The sequence below is a fragment of the Colletotrichum fructicola genome (genome assembly GCF_000319635.2).
Source record: "Colletotrichum fructicola Nara gc5 chromosome Unknown KSG_Nara_v1_contig02, whole genome shotgun sequence".
NCBI classification, from domain to species: domain Eukaryota; kingdom Fungi; phylum Ascomycota; class Sordariomycetes; order Glomerellales; family Glomerellaceae; genus Colletotrichum; species Colletotrichum fructicola.
The window spans coordinates 1,452,267-1,470,877 of record NW_027094052.1 but is presented as its reverse complement, the minus strand read 5'-3'; the positions used below and the strand labels follow the sequence as shown (position 1 = coordinate 1,470,877).

The 18,611-nt window shown below is 53.6% G+C and overlaps 8 protein-coding genes across 8 annotated transcripts; 5 read left to right on the top strand and 3 right to left on the bottom strand.

Annotated features, from left to right (window-relative positions):
- Positions 1 to 866: 866 nt before the first annotated feature.
- Positions 867 to 2,287, bottom strand: CGGC5_v003156 (Secondary metabolism regulator LAE1; the record flags this gene model as incomplete). Its single annotated transcript, XM_032020691.1, has 7 exons — positions 867 to 1,317; positions 1,385 to 1,470; positions 1,545 to 1,602; positions 1,656 to 1,719; positions 1,780 to 1,797; positions 1,860 to 2,026; positions 2,106 to 2,287. 7 exons carry the CDS (start codon positions 2,285 to 2,287, stop codon positions 867 to 869), a joined length of 1,026 nt encoding a protein of 341 aa, XP_031882334.1.
- A 1,449-nt stretch (positions 2,288 to 3,736) lies between these two features.
- CGGC5_v003155 (uncharacterized protein) lies at positions 3,737 to 4,497 on the top strand (the record flags this gene model as incomplete). Its single annotated transcript, XM_032020690.1, has 2 exons — positions 3,737 to 4,017; positions 4,092 to 4,497. 2 exons carry the CDS (start codon positions 3,737 to 3,739, stop codon positions 4,495 to 4,497), a joined length of 687 nt encoding a protein of 228 aa, XP_031882335.1.
- A 2,412-nt stretch (positions 4,498 to 6,909) lies between these two features.
- Positions 6,910 to 7,470, top strand: CGGC5_v003154 (uncharacterized protein; the record flags this gene model as incomplete). The annotated part of the gene is made up of 2 exons (XM_032020689.1): positions 6,910 to 7,215; positions 7,276 to 7,470. The coding sequence occupies 2 exons, from the start codon at positions 6,910 to 6,912 to the stop codon at positions 7,468 to 7,470; spliced, it is 501 nt and encodes a 166-aa protein (XP_031882328.1).
- Positions 7,471 to 7,768: 298 nt separating this feature from the next.
- uidA-0 (Beta-glucuronidase) lies at positions 7,769 to 9,583 on the bottom strand (the record flags this gene model as incomplete). Its single annotated transcript, XM_032020688.1, has 1 exon — positions 7,769 to 9,583. One exon carries the CDS (start codon positions 9,581 to 9,583, stop codon positions 7,769 to 7,771), a length of 1,815 nt encoding a protein of 604 aa, XP_031882329.1.
- Positions 9,584 to 10,267: 684 nt separating this feature from the next.
- On the top strand, positions 10,268 to 12,026 carry fmqE-3 (MFS transporter fmqE; the record flags this gene model as incomplete). Its single annotated transcript, XM_032020687.2, has 4 exons — positions 10,268 to 10,449; positions 10,521 to 10,884; positions 10,946 to 11,556; positions 11,612 to 12,026. The coding sequence occupies 4 exons, from the start codon at positions 10,268 to 10,270 to the stop codon at positions 12,024 to 12,026; spliced, it is 1,572 nt and encodes a 523-aa protein (XP_031882330.2).
- A 1,768-nt stretch (positions 12,027 to 13,794) lies between these two features.
- CGGC5_v003151 (Cytochrome P450 monooxygenase TRI13) lies at positions 13,795 to 15,606 on the top strand (the record flags this gene model as incomplete). Its single annotated transcript, XM_032020686.1, has 2 exons — positions 13,795 to 14,868; positions 14,923 to 15,606. 2 exons carry the CDS (start codon positions 13,795 to 13,797, stop codon positions 15,604 to 15,606), a joined length of 1,758 nt encoding a protein of 585 aa, XP_031882331.1.
- A 582-nt stretch (positions 15,607 to 16,188) lies between these two features.
- CGGC5_v003150 (Secondary metabolism regulator LAE1) lies at positions 16,189 to 17,559 on the top strand (the record flags this gene model as incomplete). The annotated part of the gene is made up of 7 exons (XM_032020683.1): positions 16,189 to 16,349; positions 16,403 to 16,569; positions 16,625 to 16,642; positions 16,724 to 16,787; positions 16,840 to 16,891; positions 16,942 to 17,027; positions 17,088 to 17,559. 7 exons carry the CDS (start codon positions 16,189 to 16,191, stop codon positions 17,557 to 17,559), a joined length of 1,020 nt encoding a protein of 339 aa, XP_031882174.1.
- Positions 17,560 to 17,841: 282 nt separating this feature from the next.
- at (Sophorolipid acetyltransferase) lies at positions 17,842 to 18,558 on the bottom strand (the record flags this gene model as incomplete). Its single annotated transcript, XM_032020682.1, has 2 exons — positions 17,842 to 18,151; positions 18,209 to 18,558. The coding sequence occupies 2 exons, from the start codon at positions 18,556 to 18,558 to the stop codon at positions 17,842 to 17,844; spliced, it is 660 nt and encodes a 219-aa protein (XP_031882232.1).
- Positions 18,559 to 18,611: the final 53 nt, after the last annotated feature.

The following is an 18,611-nucleotide window of genomic DNA, read 5'->3' as shown; positions in this document are numbered from 1 at the left end:
ACACAATAAAAGAATGCGCGTAGTCTTCAGCCCTGTGAAGCCCGATGCCAGGATGATTGACACATGCTGATGGTGACATCAATCTAGCGGAGCGACCCGAATAACCTTAAAAATGACCTCACACATAGGACTCTAGGCGAATCTCTGGGTTTCGGTGTTGCGAGAGGTGGCTTTCTAAGGGGGCGGCTGAAAGCACCTCCCAGTCTTAGCCCCGTCAGCGTCGTTCGACTCTACATTCTTAGACGCTTCCCTGAAACTGTTCAGAGACCTATGCGATGCCACACCACGCGTTGAAAAAGGTTTGAAAACCAGTCACGCACGTCAAGACTTCTCTGATGCCAGAGAATGAAGCTGAAAAATGAGCCTGCCATTTTTGACCAACTCATCGAGCGCGCCATCTCAGGAACTTGTGGATAGGTTGCCGGTATGGATGAAAATTGAGTCCGGAATAGGCTGTATGTGGTTACTTTCGTGGCGAAGACTGGGTTCCAGGTATCACCTCAGCTAGTTCAAGCACATTTCCGCAGGACATGTTATGGACTGGTAAATAGACCCTTAAAAGATACATTCTGACAACGGTCCCTTGACAAGGCTGCCTGCGGCTTTAAGATATTGGCCCTACAACGTCACATTACCCTTGTCATGCGGGGACCATCACGGCTCTCTACATATTTCAAGGGCAAGTGGCAGTGGCCTCCCTGAGAAGATAGAAACAACGAAAGAGCCCGAGCATCCTTCCGCCGTGGGATTAGAACTGTGAAAGTTGTGGTAATGTTCAATATTAGAACCTGAAGATCAAACCCATGGTGTGGAAAAACGAACGGAAGTGCCCGTGATATTGATATCGATAAATGAATATTCCATCGCTATGCCGCCTTTTGCCCGACCCAAGAACAAAACACCATATGTGTATGCACGCTGTCATCATTCAATGCCTCTCTCACTTCTGCCAGGAATCCCTGGATCTGAGTCTCCGTCATTCCCAAGCTCGAGAACGGTTTCACACCTGCTGCTCCCAGGAAATCTGCGCACACCTGACGCATTTGCCCTCCCACGTGCTGCTGTAATTCGTTGTCGTGAGCCCAGGGGCCGATTGGTATCTTGTACGTCCGGCACTGCACATTTATAAACCCCGCTTGGTGCAGGAGTTCTCCCGTCCTTGCTGCTATCCGAAGGTCGCATGCCGCCCGCTGTTGGGCCGTCTGCAGATGTGCCCAAAATTCGGTGACGGGAAAATCTTCCGGCATTGTGCCATCGTCACATGACAAAACAGCATTAAAGTCTTGGGTTTCTATCCAGCCCCCTGGTTTTAAGTGACTGGTGACAATTGTTAGATGTGGTGGTGATAATATGATTGGATACAAAAGAACCAGAATAAACTAACTTGTGCGCCTTATCTAGTATCATTGAAGCATCGGCTATGTATGGGAGGAAGTCTCGAGCATGTATGAAGTCAAAGTCATTGCTTATCTGATAAAGCATAGCATGAGAGACGGCCTCCGGCATGAAAATGGTAAATTCTCGTGAGGGTTTCAGGTACTCACAGGATCTACCCACTCGTCTCCAATGTCGTCTATTAAAAAGTCCACGTTTCCTGGAATCCTAAATTGTGTGAGTGGTTGTCCTCATGCAAACAACATCCAGACATCACTTACATATCTGGTTGTATTGGAGACAAATCTACGGCGACGACCTGCGCCCCAGGATATGTGTCTGCGACTAGATTGGACAGAATTTAGTCCCAAGATGCAACTGGCCATTAAGGCAGACTCTTGTTACCTTCAATAGCCCAGACGCCTGCAGTGATATTGAATGTCAGCTCATGTCGCAAACACTTCACACACTTTGCTCTCACTTACCTACGCCGGTGCCTAAATCGAGAATCTTCTGCGGGTGACTCCCGATCGGCGCATGGAAACGTCGGCCCTCGGTCACACGCGTAATCATATCATGCTTCAGATATTCTCTTCCTTGCTCAATCATGTCGTTCGGAAAGGGGTATTTTCCATCTCTGTAGCGGTGATATCTGGATGATCTCATCAGCACGAAGACTCCAGGCAACAAGCGGTGAAGTCTGAACGTGCGCCGAATGGGAATATTCGTACCGTCTGCCTCCGTAATGAACATGGTTCTTTATTGACGAAGTCATAGACTTCCACCCATCCGGCTCCGCGCTGAACAGGAGGTAGTCGTCATCGTCGCCGATGCCCTCGTCGTCGGCGGGTGAGTTATTTGCAGTAGCGTGATGTGGCGAGTGGTGTCTCTGATTGACGGCAGAGGAGGACATGCTCTCGTCGCGGGTTTGAGGCTAGCCAGAAAACAGTACGAAAAAAAAGTAAAGAGCCCAGGGCCCCGGGGAAGAAGAGTGGTTTGACGAAGTTGGGGCGGCGGTGGAGCTTCTAGAGGAGAGCGGGCAAATGCGACGGAGAGGCAAGCTTTCATCATTGAGTCGGGAGGACGGGACGCGCCGAGCCTCTCCACTGCTAAGCGCTTCGGGCCCAACAAGAGAAATGTCACGCGACCTGCAGCCCTGATTGGTTATGCCTCATCTATCTGATGGGGCATAGCCCACTCGCCTCCTCACGCCTGCCAGTTTTTCCCAAGGCTGCTCGCCGCATGTTGGTCCCAGTGGGTGGCGCGAGCCGACATTCCGTCACTGGCAGTACTCCCTTTTTTGACGCGCAAACACGCAAAATTCGTGTTGGTGCCAATGTGGGTGGGAGCATACCACCCCGGTGTGGATACGGAAAGGTGGTGTTGCAATCTTGCCGTGACAAATGTTTGGGGGTTTGCTGTAGTCGCAACGTGTCTGGCCTGTAAATTTCAAATTGCAACGGGCCCTTCCGTTGGCCGCATTCACCCATGCTTGACACTCCCGAACGAACCGATTGCAGAGATGGAAGCACGCTCTACTCTAGGGTAGCCCACGAGCGGGACCAAGCGCCGATTTCCTCGGGGCCGGGACGGTGGCCCCGCCGCGGCGGACGGTCCCCGTGGGCCGCCGAAGTCGCCGGGCTTATGCACCGAGGATCCGGACAAACCGCCGCTACGGCTAACCGTGTGGTGTGCTCGAAGGAAGGGTCCGATGTCTGGCACCAGTTTCACCGCCATCACCAGAGTTTTCTTCAACATTTAATCCCGGTAGCCTATGAGCGGCACAGCTCGCTGAAATGTGACGCGAAGAGTCATTTCTGGCCCCCTGGCCAATAGTCTCTCGTGGCGCAGCTTTGGCGAGATTGCTCCAACCTCAGAATTACAGAGGGAAATTCCTTGGCATGCAGCCTGTTTTTGTGTTTGTTCAGCATGTTGGACCAACATGCTGCACCTACTGCAGAGCGCCAACACCGCTGCAGTCTTCCAACTGCACCAACACCGGGCGGCAACACAGCCCAGGATGTTTAGTCTTCCACGCGACTTTTCTTACTGCATCGTCACTAACTGCATAGAGCCAACCAACCGTGCCTGTCTGGATGAACAGCGCCAATCAACGTCCTCGCCGTCTGACAGATCGGGGCGGAGCACGAGGCCTCCATTCCGCCCCGGGCGGGAGGACATTCAGAGAGGGCAGAGGATCCAAAACGCTACTGTTCCGGGCGTTCATCTGATGTCAAAGGACGTAGAGATAGGCATAAGATATAACGGCATCATCGTCTGGTAGCACGTTCCAAGCTGTGAATGTCGGAAAGTCCAACGCAAAAAATAGAGACAGAAACTGAAACTACTGTGGCTGTACAAAATGATGTTTTTGCAACAACTTGTGCTCCTTGCCGCCGCCGTTGGCTTCGTCAGCCCGGTCGCAGCCCAGTCGTCGACAAAGACGGAGAAGTCGACCGTGTGGCTGCCGCCGCGCTCCACACGCGCCGGCGAAAACATTTACGCGTCCGTCATCACGGCGGCTCCGTCCTCGACCGAGTTCCTGTTGGCATGCACGTCAAACTTTCGATCAGCGGCGTCGTGCTCGCAGTTCAGCGGCGTGACGCTGACCTACGGCAACAGCACCATGAAGATCGGGTTCAGGTAACACACCGCCAACTCCGTTCTAGGCAGCAGCGGGCTGTTCAAGGCAGCAAGGACTAACATTACCTAAAAAGATCTGACACATTCGACTGCACGCGAGGCTCGACGGCAAGATGCTCTGTTGGTGGCGCTGACAACGCCGCTGCCGCCGAGACGGTTCTCGCGAGCTCCGAGTCTGCCTCGTGGTCGACGGCGATCACTATCATCGCTGGTCACGATAAATTGAACAGCGCGAAGAGCAAGACATCGTCGACGTCGACAACGCCTGCATCGGCGGCGACGTCAACGGCCAATGGCGTGTGCAAGCGCGCGACGACGGGCGATGTTGACGGCGGCACCAACAGCGCGACGAAGCCCAAGACCAACCACAACAATGGCGATGATGGTTGTTCTGGCGCCAACAGCAATTTCGCTGGGCTACCAACGATAATGGCTGGTGTTGCATTGGTTGTCGGCGTTGCCGTGACCATCTACTTGTGATGAAGAAAAAAGGGATACGCAAAGATCTATGAGAAATGGGAATGAAGAGAGAATAAAGTTGCGAAAGAGTTCTCTCAGTTGATGAGATGATCATGGGCAGAAAAAGGAACGGGGAATGGGATAACCATGCAGATAACGGCGAGCTGTTATTGATGGACATCCGTCCCTGATCATTTCCGTCCTCTGGCCCATGGTCACGAGCCTGTCGCTTCTTTGGAGGATATATCCGGTTCATGTTGCGTCTGCGGATGATTGGTGGTCGATATAGGCATGGTTTCAGAAGCGAGTACGACGACCAGACTATGAGTTTGTACGTTGAACGAGAGTATGTATGTATGCCCTAGGGATGTTGCCTTTCGCAGCGCCCACATCAGGGATTCGCACGATTCAAACAATAATGACACACATATGACAATCCGCCTGGCCCCAAAAATATGCCACCCCGCAGCGCTTAACCTTTGAGGGGGCGACGAGCCGTTTCAGTGTCCCTCGGCCCCTGGGCGGGTTTTGACAGGCATTTGGGCCGTTGGATGTGGTGGGAAAAATACGCAAAAGGACCGGAAAAGCAGGCCAACGCAGGGGATCCAGTGTTTACGGTAGGCTCAGGCTGCACTAGCGACAGTTAAGCACCTAGCGCGTCTACCTTGTTTTCCTAGTCTCCTGGCTTCCCGAAAGTCTGTTGGGGGCAAATGCGAGGTTGGTTCCTGAATCGCCAGAGGCACCCTTGTTCCTCTTACTGACCGGACCTGCGGGCGTCTTCGAATGACAGACAGTCTTCGTCATCGGCGACTCGTCCACCGTGCTCGGGAGGACGTGTACCCGTCCAAACATCTAAGATTGGGCTAATGCCATGCGCGGATGCCGTCGGGATGAGGTGTTCACCTGAGTGTCAGTTGATTCAGTTGACAAGTTGTCAGAGCTGACGTCAAAGAAAGTTTCGCGACATTGGCGCAAGATGGGACGAAATGTAAGAATATTCTGCCCAGCCAAACGCGCATCAGCAGGCCCAAAGAATCTCGTCTTTCGGTCGTCGTGTTTGGGATCTCCGTGGGATCACCGAGACAGGGTAGAGAGTCCACTTCAACTCGCATCTCTCGCATCATCCAGGCGGTGACGAAAGCCGGTGCTAAGCCAACCGCGCCAGACCGACGTTTCCGAGGCTCTTGTGACGAGGAAAGAAGAAAAAAAAGAATGGGCATGACAGATGTGGGCACGGACGAAGCTGATGCCGTCCCAATATTGTCCTCCACAGCGTCTGAAGGTTAAGCTTGGCAGTATGAGGCAAGGGTCGTGAAACCCCCTGGTGGTGGGGAAGCTCGGAGCCTTCCCGCCAACTCAATCAACCAACAGTCGACTTCCGGAACTCTTCTTTGTTATTGACGGTCTGCGAGTGCATCTCCCATTGGGTGCTACAGCCGGATCAGATAGTAGGAGACCCGGGACCCTGGAATGGGACAATACCGCTAAGTGTCGGAGCTCGAGGCCGACTTGGCTTGGCTTATCGCCAAGACCGTCCCTCGAAAGGGCCCCAGTTTCTCGTAGCAGCGCCTCCGTCTCAACCCCGGGCCCAATCTTTCTCCTCGTCCATGATCCATCCCCCCCTCTGTCGTTCATGTCAGCCACTCAGAGACCCCTTTTGCACCTTAACACAACTCCACGGAGCCTCACGAGCCTCAAAGTTGTAACGACAGGCGCTCAGGCAGGGCATTCCCTGTCGCGCACGCCAGATCCGGTCGTCAGTTAGCTTCCCGATCAGGCCTAGCAGAGGCAGCCGCAACATCTTGGCAGCTTCATCGCACCCATGCGTCACGAACTCTGGAACCTCCTTCGAGGCTGGCGGGCTGACCTGCAGCCTCTGAGATGACATGATCGCGACCTTGACGTCTCAACCGCCCTTCCGAACCCTGCCATCCCATCTTGAGTCTATTGTCTGAATGGTGCGCGTTCAGCGGCCGCTACGACCATGGCGACTGCGACAGCCGGGGCACATCAGATCCAAGGGGAGAGGGGCCGAATGGAAGCACTTGCTCGGTTGTCTCCCCATCACGAGAACGAGGGGGCCTGCCAAAAGTGGGAAAGATGGGAGGCAAACATCCAATGATCCAATGTAACCATGCAGCTTAATCAGGCACGTAAGTGTGAACGGACAAGACGATCGTCTGAAGAACGAATCTATAAAGATCAGCTCGATCATCCTCTAATCCGCTTCTTCTTTCCTTTCCTCATCACGCTCTACAATCATTACAACCTTGTTTGTTTTCTTCTTCTCTTCAAAACAGCTGTGCTGTCTTCAATCTCTTCCAAACGCACTTGATCATTCATTCTTCTGGGTCCGTGTCCCTCTTTTTCGTCTCTTCTCAACTTTCGACAATTTTCTCAAAGTCACCAAACCCCCCTTTCCAACCTTTCAAAATGAAGTTCTCTCTCGTCGCTGTCGGCTTCGCTGCCTTCGTCGCCGCCGCTCCCTTGGCCGCCCGCCAGAACAACGTCTTCTCCACCCAGACCTTCAACGACCTCTCCATCAGCGGCGGCACCGCCGGTACTGCCAAGCAGGAGGCTCTCGACAAGCTCTCCGGTCTCCCCACCGACCTGAGCACCGTCAGCAAGGCCGATCTGGACTTCCTCAACAGCGTCAACCAGATCGCCAACGACGCCGAGAAGGAGGCGTTCAACCCTGCCATTGAGGCCGCCACCGGCGAGGAGGCCGATGCTCTCCAGGTAAGATCTTCAGCCATCTTCGCAAGCAACCAAGGACGTCACTAACTGTGCAATGAACAGCGCGGCAAGATCAAGAACAAGGTCCTCAAGCTCACCGCCACCATGCTGAAGCTGCAGGCTCAGCAGGCCCAGGGCGAGGACGTCGCCGACAAGATGGCCACCGAGCAGAAGAAGCTCGACAACAACATCAAGCAGGACGAGGATGAGGCTGGCAACGCCTCCACCGCCCTCGACTTCAACGCCTCCACCGCATAATCGGCTTAATTACCGGGAAGGCATGGGTGTTCGGGTGTGAAAGCCCACCAACACTAACATGATTGGATGAAAGGGGATGAGACAAAGAGTCGATCATGAGAAACTCACGAGAAGAAAAGGGCGCTGTGTGCCGGACTCGGATGATTCGATCAAGTGCTGGCCATTGTAATGTTATTGGGGGTTGTATGGATACCAGTATACGCTCTAATAACCTTAAAAAGAGATTAAAAACCCTTAAAACCCATGTGGCCTGTTGAAGTGCATGCTTAATTTGATGGTTCTATTAACTGAGCAAGTCTCAAGATAGAGCCTTCTTTGGCATTTCTGCCCATCTCTTCTTCAACACATGAACCGAGCTCTTCGGTTTTCTGTCCCGTGTGAAGACCCCCTTTTTGTTTCCATCTACGCGATGGATACCAGATGTTGTATGGAAATCCGCAAAATTCCAGACATGCTCACCTACCACGCTATCAACCCGGTCGAACACGCGGTGGAACATTTCCAAGAACCTAGCTTGGTACTCCTCACTCCACGGCAAGTCCGTAACAGAATGCAGTCCAGACAACGCCTCCGCGCCGTACTCCGTCATGATAATGGGCTTCCCATATTTATCCTGCCATCCTAAAAGATCATCTTCCAGCACCTTCTCCGCTGTTTCCAGGTCCCCAGTCTGCGAATACCACCCGTAGTAGCGGTTCAAGCAGATGACATCGAACAGGTCCGTCACGCGGTCCTTCTCAAACGTGGCAAAGCCCATGTTCGCAAAGCACACCGGCCGCGTCGGGTCCAGCTTGCGGGTCAACGACACCAGCGGCTCCAGGTACTCGCGAGCACCGGGCTCGGCGGAGGCCGGCTCGTTCGTGACGGTCCACATCACCACTGATGGGTGGTTCTTATCGCGCGCCACCAGCTCCCGGAGCGCCTGCTCGTGGGCGGCCTGTGTTTTGTCGCTGCACGCTTCCGGGCAGAAGGTCGGCGGCGGCTTGATGCCGAACATGCCCGCGATAATGCCAAGGTTCAGACCCACCGCGGCCGTCTCGTTGATGACCACGATGCCGTGCCGGTCGGCGTAGTCCAGGACTTCTTCGGCGTACGGGTAGTGCGATGTGCGGAAGGAGTTGGCGCCCATCCAGGACATGAGGTTGAAGTCGTGGATCATGTAGGCTGGGTCGAAGCCCTTTCCACGGATCGGGCTGTCCTCGTGTTTGCCGAAGCCGGTGAAGTAGAAGGGGCTGCCGTTGATGAGGAAGCGGTTTCCTTCGACTTTGATTGTTCGAATACCGAAGGAGAGCTCATAGTTGTCTAGGACATCAGCAGATCCAGGCGCGGAGAGAACTCTGGCGTGCAGTTGGTACAGGTAGGCAGCCCCGGGTTGCCAAAGATGAGCCGACTCAATTTCGATCCGGCCTTTGGAAGTGTTTGCAGACGCCACAAGAGACCCTTGTTCGTCAAAGACCAGAATCTCAACCACGTCGTCTGTGACAGGATGTGTCGTTTCGATCTCAAAATCGACGACTCCCTGGCTGTTACCGCCAATCTCTGTTACGACAGTGATGTCTTTAATGCGGTTTTGAGGCACTGAATAGAGATACCCCGATCTTGCAAGCCCGGCATAGTTGAAAAAGTCATGCTGATAATGCTGTTTTCGTCTTCCATTGGCAAGAGTCTCAATCCGCCCGGGCGGTATCGTCTCCCAAGTAAGTTCGTTGCTAACAGCCACGGTGAGCCGGAACTTCTGACCTGGTCTGACGACGTCGGTGATGTCCGCCTCGAAGGGCGTGTATCCGCCTGAATGATCAGCGACTAGCTTTTCATCGACGTAAACGCGGCCGTGGTGTGTCGCAGCGTCGAAACGTAGGAGGTAACGCTGTGCGGCCCAGCTCCGGGGGACCGTGACTTGGCGCTGGTAGTAGACCCAGCCAACATGACTGCGTATTTTCTCGTCCACGAAGATGTCATTGTAGCTGGCTGGGACTGGCACCTGCAATGTTGATGGAATGGTTTTGGCCCAGGGTGCATCGGTTTCAATGTCGACCGAGTCAGCGATGGCAAAGTTCCAGATGCCATCGAGAGACACCAGCTCCCTGGTGGAGTTGGCCTGGGGCTTGAGCATGGTTGTTGATGAAGAAGTCTTGGCTGATTTGTCGGTTGTGGATGTGGTTGCGCCCGATCGTGAACTTCCATCTGTTGATGAGCAGGCACTTTTGACAATGTCAAATGTCGCACCCTATTTGTCGAAACACGGGATATACAAAATTCGGGTCATCCGCCAAAGTATCGGCCGGTCGGGCTCCGATCTGCCGTTGCCGTCCCTCACTGCCGGCTTTCCCGGCCAGGATCACCCGCCACCTCGGAAGCCCCCCACTTCGCCTGCCCACCATGCTTCCGTTCCGTTGTACTCACCCAAGCCCTGACTGCCAATGCCAATTGCCATATCTAGAGATAGAAGAAAGAGGCGGAGTAGTCCGCCAAGAATATGAACCGTAGTGCGGCCTAGTTCAAGGGGCACACGACTCGCATTTCTGGGGTTCGTGCGGGGAGTGGGGGACGGATTCGGGGAGGATTGTGAAAGCGTGGGGGATAGTCTGGGGAACACATCGAAAACTCTGGGGTGCATGCCATGTGGCCGGGTCTCTCCAAGATGGAGTTTGATAGCTTGAACGCATTATAAAGGCAAGGTTCACACAAGCGGGCAGAATTCAGCTTAAGTCGAGCGAGCCAGAGCCTGCTTCCATTATCTTCGAGCTGCTCTTTGATAATCATGGCTGGCGACACACATCCTAAGTCTAATGTCGAAATGGTCGAAAGGCCAGGCCAAAGCGAAGTTCAGCAGGAGTCGACACCTGTGGAACGTCCATGGGGAGCCATTCTCCGCCACCGCAAGGTGGTCTTGTACGCGATTCTCGCCAACATCGGGCCGCTCATGTTCGGATACGATCTTGTGGTTGTTGGGGCCATCTCAGCTCTTCCAAAGTTCCGGTATAGCCCAGTGCGACTAGTTTTCATCTCTAACTTATTCGTAATCAGATAGAGCTGATACCTTGATATAGTGAAGACTTTGGGGATGGTTACGGCAGGACATCGATCCTCCCAGCGCTGTGGCTCGGCTTGTGGAATGGTCTTGTCCAAGCCGGCGCTGCGGGGGGTTCCATAGTCGCTGGTTGGTTCCAAGACCGCTTCGGTCGGCGGGCAACGTTCTTCCTCGGGGGCATCTTGGGACTAGCAGGGACAGCTGCAGCTTTCACATCGGGCATGCCTTCAGGTACAACTGACAGAAGGGTCTTGTTCTTATTCGCTAAGATCATCATTGGAATGGGTTGTGGCGTGCTCATGTCCGCCTGTCAGACGTACATCTCTGAGATTGCACCCAAGAATCTTCGTGGTGTCGTCCTGGGCTTTTATGCCTTCAACGTTGTGAGTAGACGAATCTCCAAGATGATTCGTAAAGCGAGATGCTAACGGTTTTGTCCAACAGTCTTTCGGACACCTCCTCGCAATCACGATCGTTTACAACGAAGTCGGCAACCTGAGTTCTGAGTCTTATCAGATCCCATTCGCTACACAATGGGCATTCGGCGGAGTAGCCGTCATCGCTGCCCTGTTGCTGCCGGAAAGCCCGGTGTGGTTGATCTCCCAGGACAACATAGAGAAAGCGGAAAAGTCACTGCGGAAGCTTGGAACCGCCGGCGGCCAGACTATGCTCCAGAGAATTCAGGCTACACTAGCGCACGAAGACGATGACACGACCCAGGGCAGAGGGCCCCCAACCTATCGCGAATGCTTCCAGGGCGTCAATTTGCGTCGTACGCGCATCATAATCTTCCTCAACATTCTCCAGCAGTTCGTCGGCATGGCGCTGTTGCAGAACGGGGCCTACTTCCTTACCATGGCTGGCATGTCCGCCAAGTACTCACTCATGGTCAACCTCATCGGCGTCGCCTCGAACATGGTCGCAAACATGATCTCGTGGTACACAGTGCCGAGGTTTGGTAGAAGAACAATGATTCTCATCAGCATCGTTCTCGATATCTTTTCTTGGGCTGCGATGGGTATTGCCGCCTGTTTCAATACCTCCGCAGCTGGATGGTGAGCATTCAAGGATTTCCTCTTGACGATATCTCATGACTAATACCATGTGTAGGTTTGTTGGAGTCGCCCTTCTTCTTTTCGGGTTCTTCAACAGCTTCGGCGTCGCCAGCGCAGTTCCGGTCATCGCTTCCGAGGTCTCCTGCGTACGGCTGCGGTCCAAGTCCGCCGGCATCGGCCTCGCTGCCCAATCTATCGCAGCCTGGATCTTCAGCTTCTTTACGCCCTATCTTTACAACCCCGACGAGGCGAATTGGGGAGGTAAGATTGGGTTCTTCTTCGCGGGTACCAGCATCTTGGTTCTCTTTGTATCATGGCTGGAGATTCCGGAGACCAAGGGAAGAACCCACGCTGATCTTGACTTTCTGTTTGAATCACGGATCAAGTCTTCTGCTTTTGCAAAGACTACTGTACCGGAAGTTCGGAACGCTGAAGATGACTTGAAGGGATTGGATGGTGAGAAGTTTTAACGGAATACTTATCATGGGCTGCTGCTGTATAGAGTTCTCACTGCCAAGTCCGAGCCTAAGCGTTGAAATAAACAATATTCTTCAAGATTGGAAATCAAGGCTTACCTCCAAGGCACAATTGAAATCACTATGGTTGTCTAATGCAGGCTCGTTTGAAACCACATATCGTGAACAGTCAAGACAATGACTCCAACCAAACTCTCCAGTGCACATCCTCCTGCAGAAAGCAATCGAGATTGCAGAAGGGGTCGAGTCCTCGGTTCAAAATACAGCGGAGCCAACGCCCCTGTGGTGTCCACCTGTCAGGAGTTTGGTGACGAATTACTCGCGTTCTCTGGTCAGAAACAGTCACATCCACATTCACTACCGACGTCTGCGGCCCGCACCCTAGGGTTCAGACTTGCCGCACAGCCGCCCAAATGGGTCCTGAAGATTGATAAATCAATTCCTGTGGCTGGGACGTCAACAACCTGTCCAGCTCATTCAGAGCTCATCCCCGATGGCACAATTGGCTAGCGCGTCAGACTGTTAATCTGGAGGTTGGTGGTTCGAGCCCACCTCGGGGAGATTCAGTGGTTAAAATCCACCATGGGTTCTATCTTTTGATGTTTTAATGTTTTTTTTCTTTCGTCTGATGTCGCCGAAAGTTGTGCACCGTGACTCGTCTCATTTTTTGCCGCAATTCAAATCTGCCGTGGCCCCTGCTAGCAAACCAAGACTAACCAAATATGAACAAATGTCTCCGGCGTCTCACTCTATGTTGCCGATCGCTTAACATCGTGTCTATCTGCGGATCTCATTTAGCTCAAGATTTCAGAGATGACATCGCGTGAGATTTGCATAAGCGTCCGGTTTTGCATCGCGAATGCACCTCAAACTGGATACGGCCTCGACGCCGTCGCCACGTTTCTTTGGCACTGGGCTGACCGCTTGTTTGCTGTTTTATCGCCTGGCATTTCACAAAAAGCAAGGGCCTCTGCCGGGAGTGGACTAGGTGACATCAGGCACATGGGGCCTGGGCTTCTTGACGAAACCGCGATAATCACTCTCAGCCACCAGAGTGGCAGAGACACGAATCCGGTCGGAACAAACCCACCTCATTCATCGCGCTTCAAAGAACTGACTAGTTACGCATTTCCAGTGACTCTGATTGGCCCGTTTCCAATCTAACAGGATGAACCAAGAAGAGTCCGGTGTTCAGCCGCTCTCCCGTACAAACGGAACCGAGACCAAACATCAGTTCGGCGGACGCCCGCTCATGGCAGATTGAGCACACAATCTGGAGCCTTCCGTTTCGATCGATACCATTCGTCCATTCTTAGAGAGTTTGCTCCCCAGTGAATATGGCACAATAAAGCCTGGTAGACGCAGGCGGGGCCTCGCGGGGGCCACACGGCTCACATACGGGGGTCATCCCTACTCACATCAATTTTCTGCGACGAGTGAATTGCCGCGTCTGGTAAGACGTTCGTGTCCCACTCTGCTCCCGTGGCGGCTTCACCAAACTCTTGTGGGTTTCTGCCGGTTGCCCGCTCGCGGAGAGCCTGACGAGCTGCGAACTGCCCCATGCTTCTCCCACCGGACCCTTAAACTTCATCTAGAAAACGGACGAATGGTCCAGCCCGATGCTCCGTCTAGATGTCCGACTACCTCTCAAACCCTCGCGCGTGTTGATGATTTAAAAAGCACCGTGCCGCTCGCTGGAAGAGTCCAAAACCCTCTTTGACGTCACGCATCGCGGGAATTTCGACCTCACACAAACATCACGATGCCAGGCATCAGCGTGCCTTCTGGCTCGACCGACGCGAGCCTTCTCGCAAAGCCATATGCCCTTCTTTCTATCGCAGCCGTCGTGCTCATCTACGCCTTTTACCGATGGGCCCTGCCCAAACCAATATCCAACATCCCGCACAATGTGAGCGCCACAAAGAGCGTCCTGGGAGACATCCCTTCCCTGATGGAAGGCATCAAGCGCACTGGAGAGTTCAACCTCTGGCTGCAGGAGCAGGCGGCAAAGTTCGGCTCGCCGCTCTTCCAGGTCTTCATCCGTCCTCTTGACCGGCCCACGTTGGTCCTGTGCGACTTCCGAGAGGCGCAAGATATCCTCATGCGGCGCAAAGAATTCGACAGATCGCGCGCGACGGCCGATCTCTTGGAGAGCAGTGCGCCGGACCACCACATCCACCTGAAGACGGACAGCGAATGGAAGCGTCATCGAAGGCTTTTGCAGGACCTCATGTCCCCGGGTTTCCTCAACGAGGTCGCTGGCCCTGCTGTGTACGTGGGCGTGCAGAGACTCATCAATCTCTGGAACGACAAGACTCGAATGGCTGACGGACGGCCCTTCCCCGCTGAGCTGGACATCTACTATGGAGCCCTGGACGCCGTGAATGCCTTCACCTTTGGCGGCAACTTCCCCATTAGCGCCATCCAGCCCTCACTGGAAGCCGTGGAGAGTCTCACGGCCGAAGACGTAGAGCGGCTTCGAAACACTTCCACCACAAGCAACAAGCCCATGGATTTTCCTTATGGAGAATGCGACGAGAAGATCACGGGAACTCTGGATTTGGCCGGCGCCATCGAGCATTTGTTGGGATCACCGATTCCCAGGATCAAGTGGTGGTTTGTTAAGAGGAGACCCGAGATTGTGAAGGGTATGGCCATCAAGCAGGCGTACGTCAAAGAGGAGATCGCCAAAGCGCTGCAACGTCTCAGGGAGAGTGGCAACGTGGAGGAGACGAAAGTCTTGTCCGCCGTTGAGCTGGTTGTGCTCAGAGAGAAGAAGATGGCAGAGAACGAGGGCAGACAGCCCAACTACTTCAGTCCTATAATGATTGATGAGGTGAGCACTCCCTTCTTCCACCATCACTACCTTCACGTGCTAACCTCTCCGCAGGTCTTCGGCGTAGTCATCGCAGGCCATGATACAACGAGCACCACCATGTGCTGGGGCGTCAAGCTTCTAGCAGACAACCCTGACAGGCAGACGAAGCTCCGCGACGCTCTCCGGGCCGGCTTTGCCGACGCCGCGGCCGAGGGCCGCAGCCCCAGCATCAAGGAGATCACAAACACCAAGATCCACTACCTGGACGCCACGATGGAAGAGATCCTCCGCTGCGGCGGCGCCGCCCCGCTGATCGACCGCGAAGCCATTTGCGACACCGAGCTCCTGGGGCACCACATCCCGAAAGGCACCGTCGTGATGATGCTCGGCAAGGGACCCAGCATGATGAAGCCCGCGATCCCGGTCGACGACTCCAAGCGCAGCAAGTCCAGTCTCGCCGCGAAGGCCCGGGTCTGGGACGACGACGACGTCGACCAGTTCAAGCCTGACCGCTGGCTTGTCGGCGGCGAGTTTGACCAGCAGGCCGGCCCCCAGCTTGCTTTCGGCCTCGGCACGCGCGGATGTTTCGGTCGCAGGCTCGCATACTTGGAGCTAAGGATTATCGTGACGCTGATTGTGTGGAACTTTGAGCTGCTGCGTTGCCCGGATGAGCTGTCTGGGTATGCCGCAAAGGAGGGTCTCACGTTCAAGCCTAAAGATTGTTACGTTCGTCTGCGGGCACTAGGCAAAGACTGAGCATGAGTGTTTGGGCAATTAAAAAGTTTGGGTACGAGGAAACCGAGCAGCATAGTTGAGCGCTTCATGGCGAGGGGTTTGTCCCTGCGTGTAATTTTAGGCATTAGACTGGAGGCGATCATCATCAACTTACCAATTATATCTACCCAATTAATTATCCTTGACCGCATTGCTATATTATCTAACAAGTCCGAGCAACTGCATTGAGCCTGCTGGAAGGTATTTTTGCCTGATCTTATTAGCCGACTCTAATCATCATCCTAGGTCGGCAGTACAGCGGGAATGGAGACTATCATTGGCTTCTCTCGATTGAAGACACTAAGATAGGGATAAAAGTCTAGACTCTTATCGCCACGAGTTACGGTTCGGGCGACTCTTTGAGGCATATGATTCAAGTCTCCACCAATCACAGCGAGCCCCATCGTGATCGCAGCGACGGACTGGCTGGACGTTTTCAACTTCCCCGCCCCTCGGTTGCTAGCGTTGCTCCCGCCCAAGATCCACGGGCAGAGGCTCCAGCAGGATGCATAACGCAGCTGATCAAGTCAAGCAGCTCCGATATCACAGTGTCGAATTTAGAACATGGCAGACACCACCGAACAAGCTCCCCCGGAGCAGATCGAGGCAGGCGACGCTGGCCAGAGTGAGGACGAGTTCGAGCCCCAGGAATGGGAATCGTCTTCGTCTGGATCGGCTTCTGTTACGTCATCAATCTTGCAGCATGCTTACGCCAACGGAAGACGGTAAGAACTGACTACTGAGGAACCAGAATCGCGGCTTTGTTCACAAGGTTTAGGTACCACTACTATCGGGATGGAAAGTATCCCATCCCAAACGACGATGTCGAACAGAACCGCGAAGACATGAAGCACGCCATGGTTATGGAACTAACCGACGGAAAACTTTTCCATGCACCGATTGGAAAGACACCTGGGAAGATTTTGGATCTTGGAACCGGAGTTGGTCAGTCCGACCCACAGACTGATCTTGAGAAAGTCATGTATTTACAGAATTACAGGTACCTGGGCGATAGAAGGTGCGTCTGATTCTTGCTTGCGGGTAACCCTGTCACGTAAAGTGCCATAAGACGGGTATGAACTGACAGGCTCTCTGCTAGTTGGAGATCTCTATCCCTCCGCAGAAGTGACGGGCTTAGACTTGTCTCCCATTCAATCGGACTGGTTTGTACATGAATCCAATCTCTGCGTCAGCCCTCTCTCTAACAGTCTCAAGGGTGCCCCCAAATGTTCACTTCATCGTTGATGACGTCGAGGACGAATGGCTTGTGAGTTTATTTTGCAAACTGTGGAAGTTTCTGTTGCTCAACGTGTTCAGTCTGGCGACAATTTTGACTTCATCCATATGCGGAACCTCGCATCTTTGGTTCATGACCTACCCAAGTTGCTTGAACGTGTCTATGCGTAAGCATACAAGATTCCCAGTCCTCTTGTCTCTTCGTGTTACTAACTGCTCCCTCATAGCAATCTCAAGCCTGGTGCGTGGGTCGAGACTCAGGACTTCAGTGCCAACGTCGCCTGCGATGACGGCACTATGCCTGACGATTGGTATCTCTTGCAGTTCTGGGAGAAGATCCGCCAGGCCATGTCGAAGCTCAACATCGATATACAGGTGGGACCTCGCATCGGTAAAATCATGGAGGAGGCAGGGTTCGTCAACGTGCAGAAGAAGTCGTACAAGGTCCCTGTCGGGACTTGGCCCAAGGACAAGACCTTGCGCTTGGTGGGCATGTACATGCGAACCGTGACTGAGGACTTCCTGGGTGCGGCAGCGAGTAAGCCGTTGGCGGCTTTGGGCATGGAACGGACGGAGATTGAGGTGTTTCTTGCCTTGGTCCGCAAAGCGATCAGGGACCCTGAGGTGCATGCGTATGGGACTTACTACTCATGGGCTGGACAAAAGCCTCGTACCACTGAGGGCGAGCAGCATGCGTGAGTGCGTGAGAAAACACGATAAGTGGGAATCGCTGCTGCCGCAGAAGGTGTCATCGAACCAATTTTTATCTGAATATTGCAACTAAGCCGCCGAAGACGCATCTTCAATCTGAGAGGTGATGTGATGATAGTACGAAGCCTTCAGTAGTGTTTATAAGGTTCTCAAATAGTCCGTCATCAACGTAGTTACTTCACAGGAATTCGGTATAGAGTATCAGATCACCAGGTCGCATGTGTATGTAAACAAACCAATGCTCTTACCATGAACGTCTCTAATAAAGAATTAATCTATCGGATCTACTTTACCGACAATCTTGGCTGGAACTCCGACAGCAACTGAATAGGGAGGAACATCCTTATTCACAACCGCTCCGGCGCCGATGGTACAGCCCTTGCCAATCGTAACTCCAGGAAGCACCGTAACATTGGCTCCCAGCCAGCAGTCATCCCCAATCGTGATCGGCTCCGCATACTCAATGTTCTCTCTCCGGGACTGCAGGCTAGTCTCATGCGTCGCCGTGATTAGGCTCACACCAGTAGCGAACATGACGCGGTCACCAATGGTGACGTGTGCGCAGTCCAGGATGACGGTGCTAAAAAATGTTAGGAAGGAACACTTGGAACAATCGCAGAAGGACGAGACGTCTTACTTGAAGTTGGCATAGAACCGGTCTCCAATGGTGATGTTGCAGCCGTAGTCTACTTGCAAGCTCGGCTCAAGGTAAATGTCTTCGCCGACCTTGCCGAACAGCTCCTTGATCATGGCAACCCTCTTGTCGGCGACTTGTTCCGTCGTGGCCTCCTCATCGGGGACATAGGTGTTGAACTTCTGAGCCATGCGACGTGCTCGGTTCCGGGCGTGAACCAGCTCGGGTGCCATGCAGCTGTAGAGCATTCCGGAGATCATCTTCTCGTAGTCATCGCACCAGGGGACGTGGGTCAGGGATTTGGCATAGGCCACCGCCTTTTCATTCTTCTCTGTGCGAACCGGGGGAACCATGGTGGTTGGATATGTGGTTAAGAAGGAGAAAGATGAAGAAACAACAAATCAAG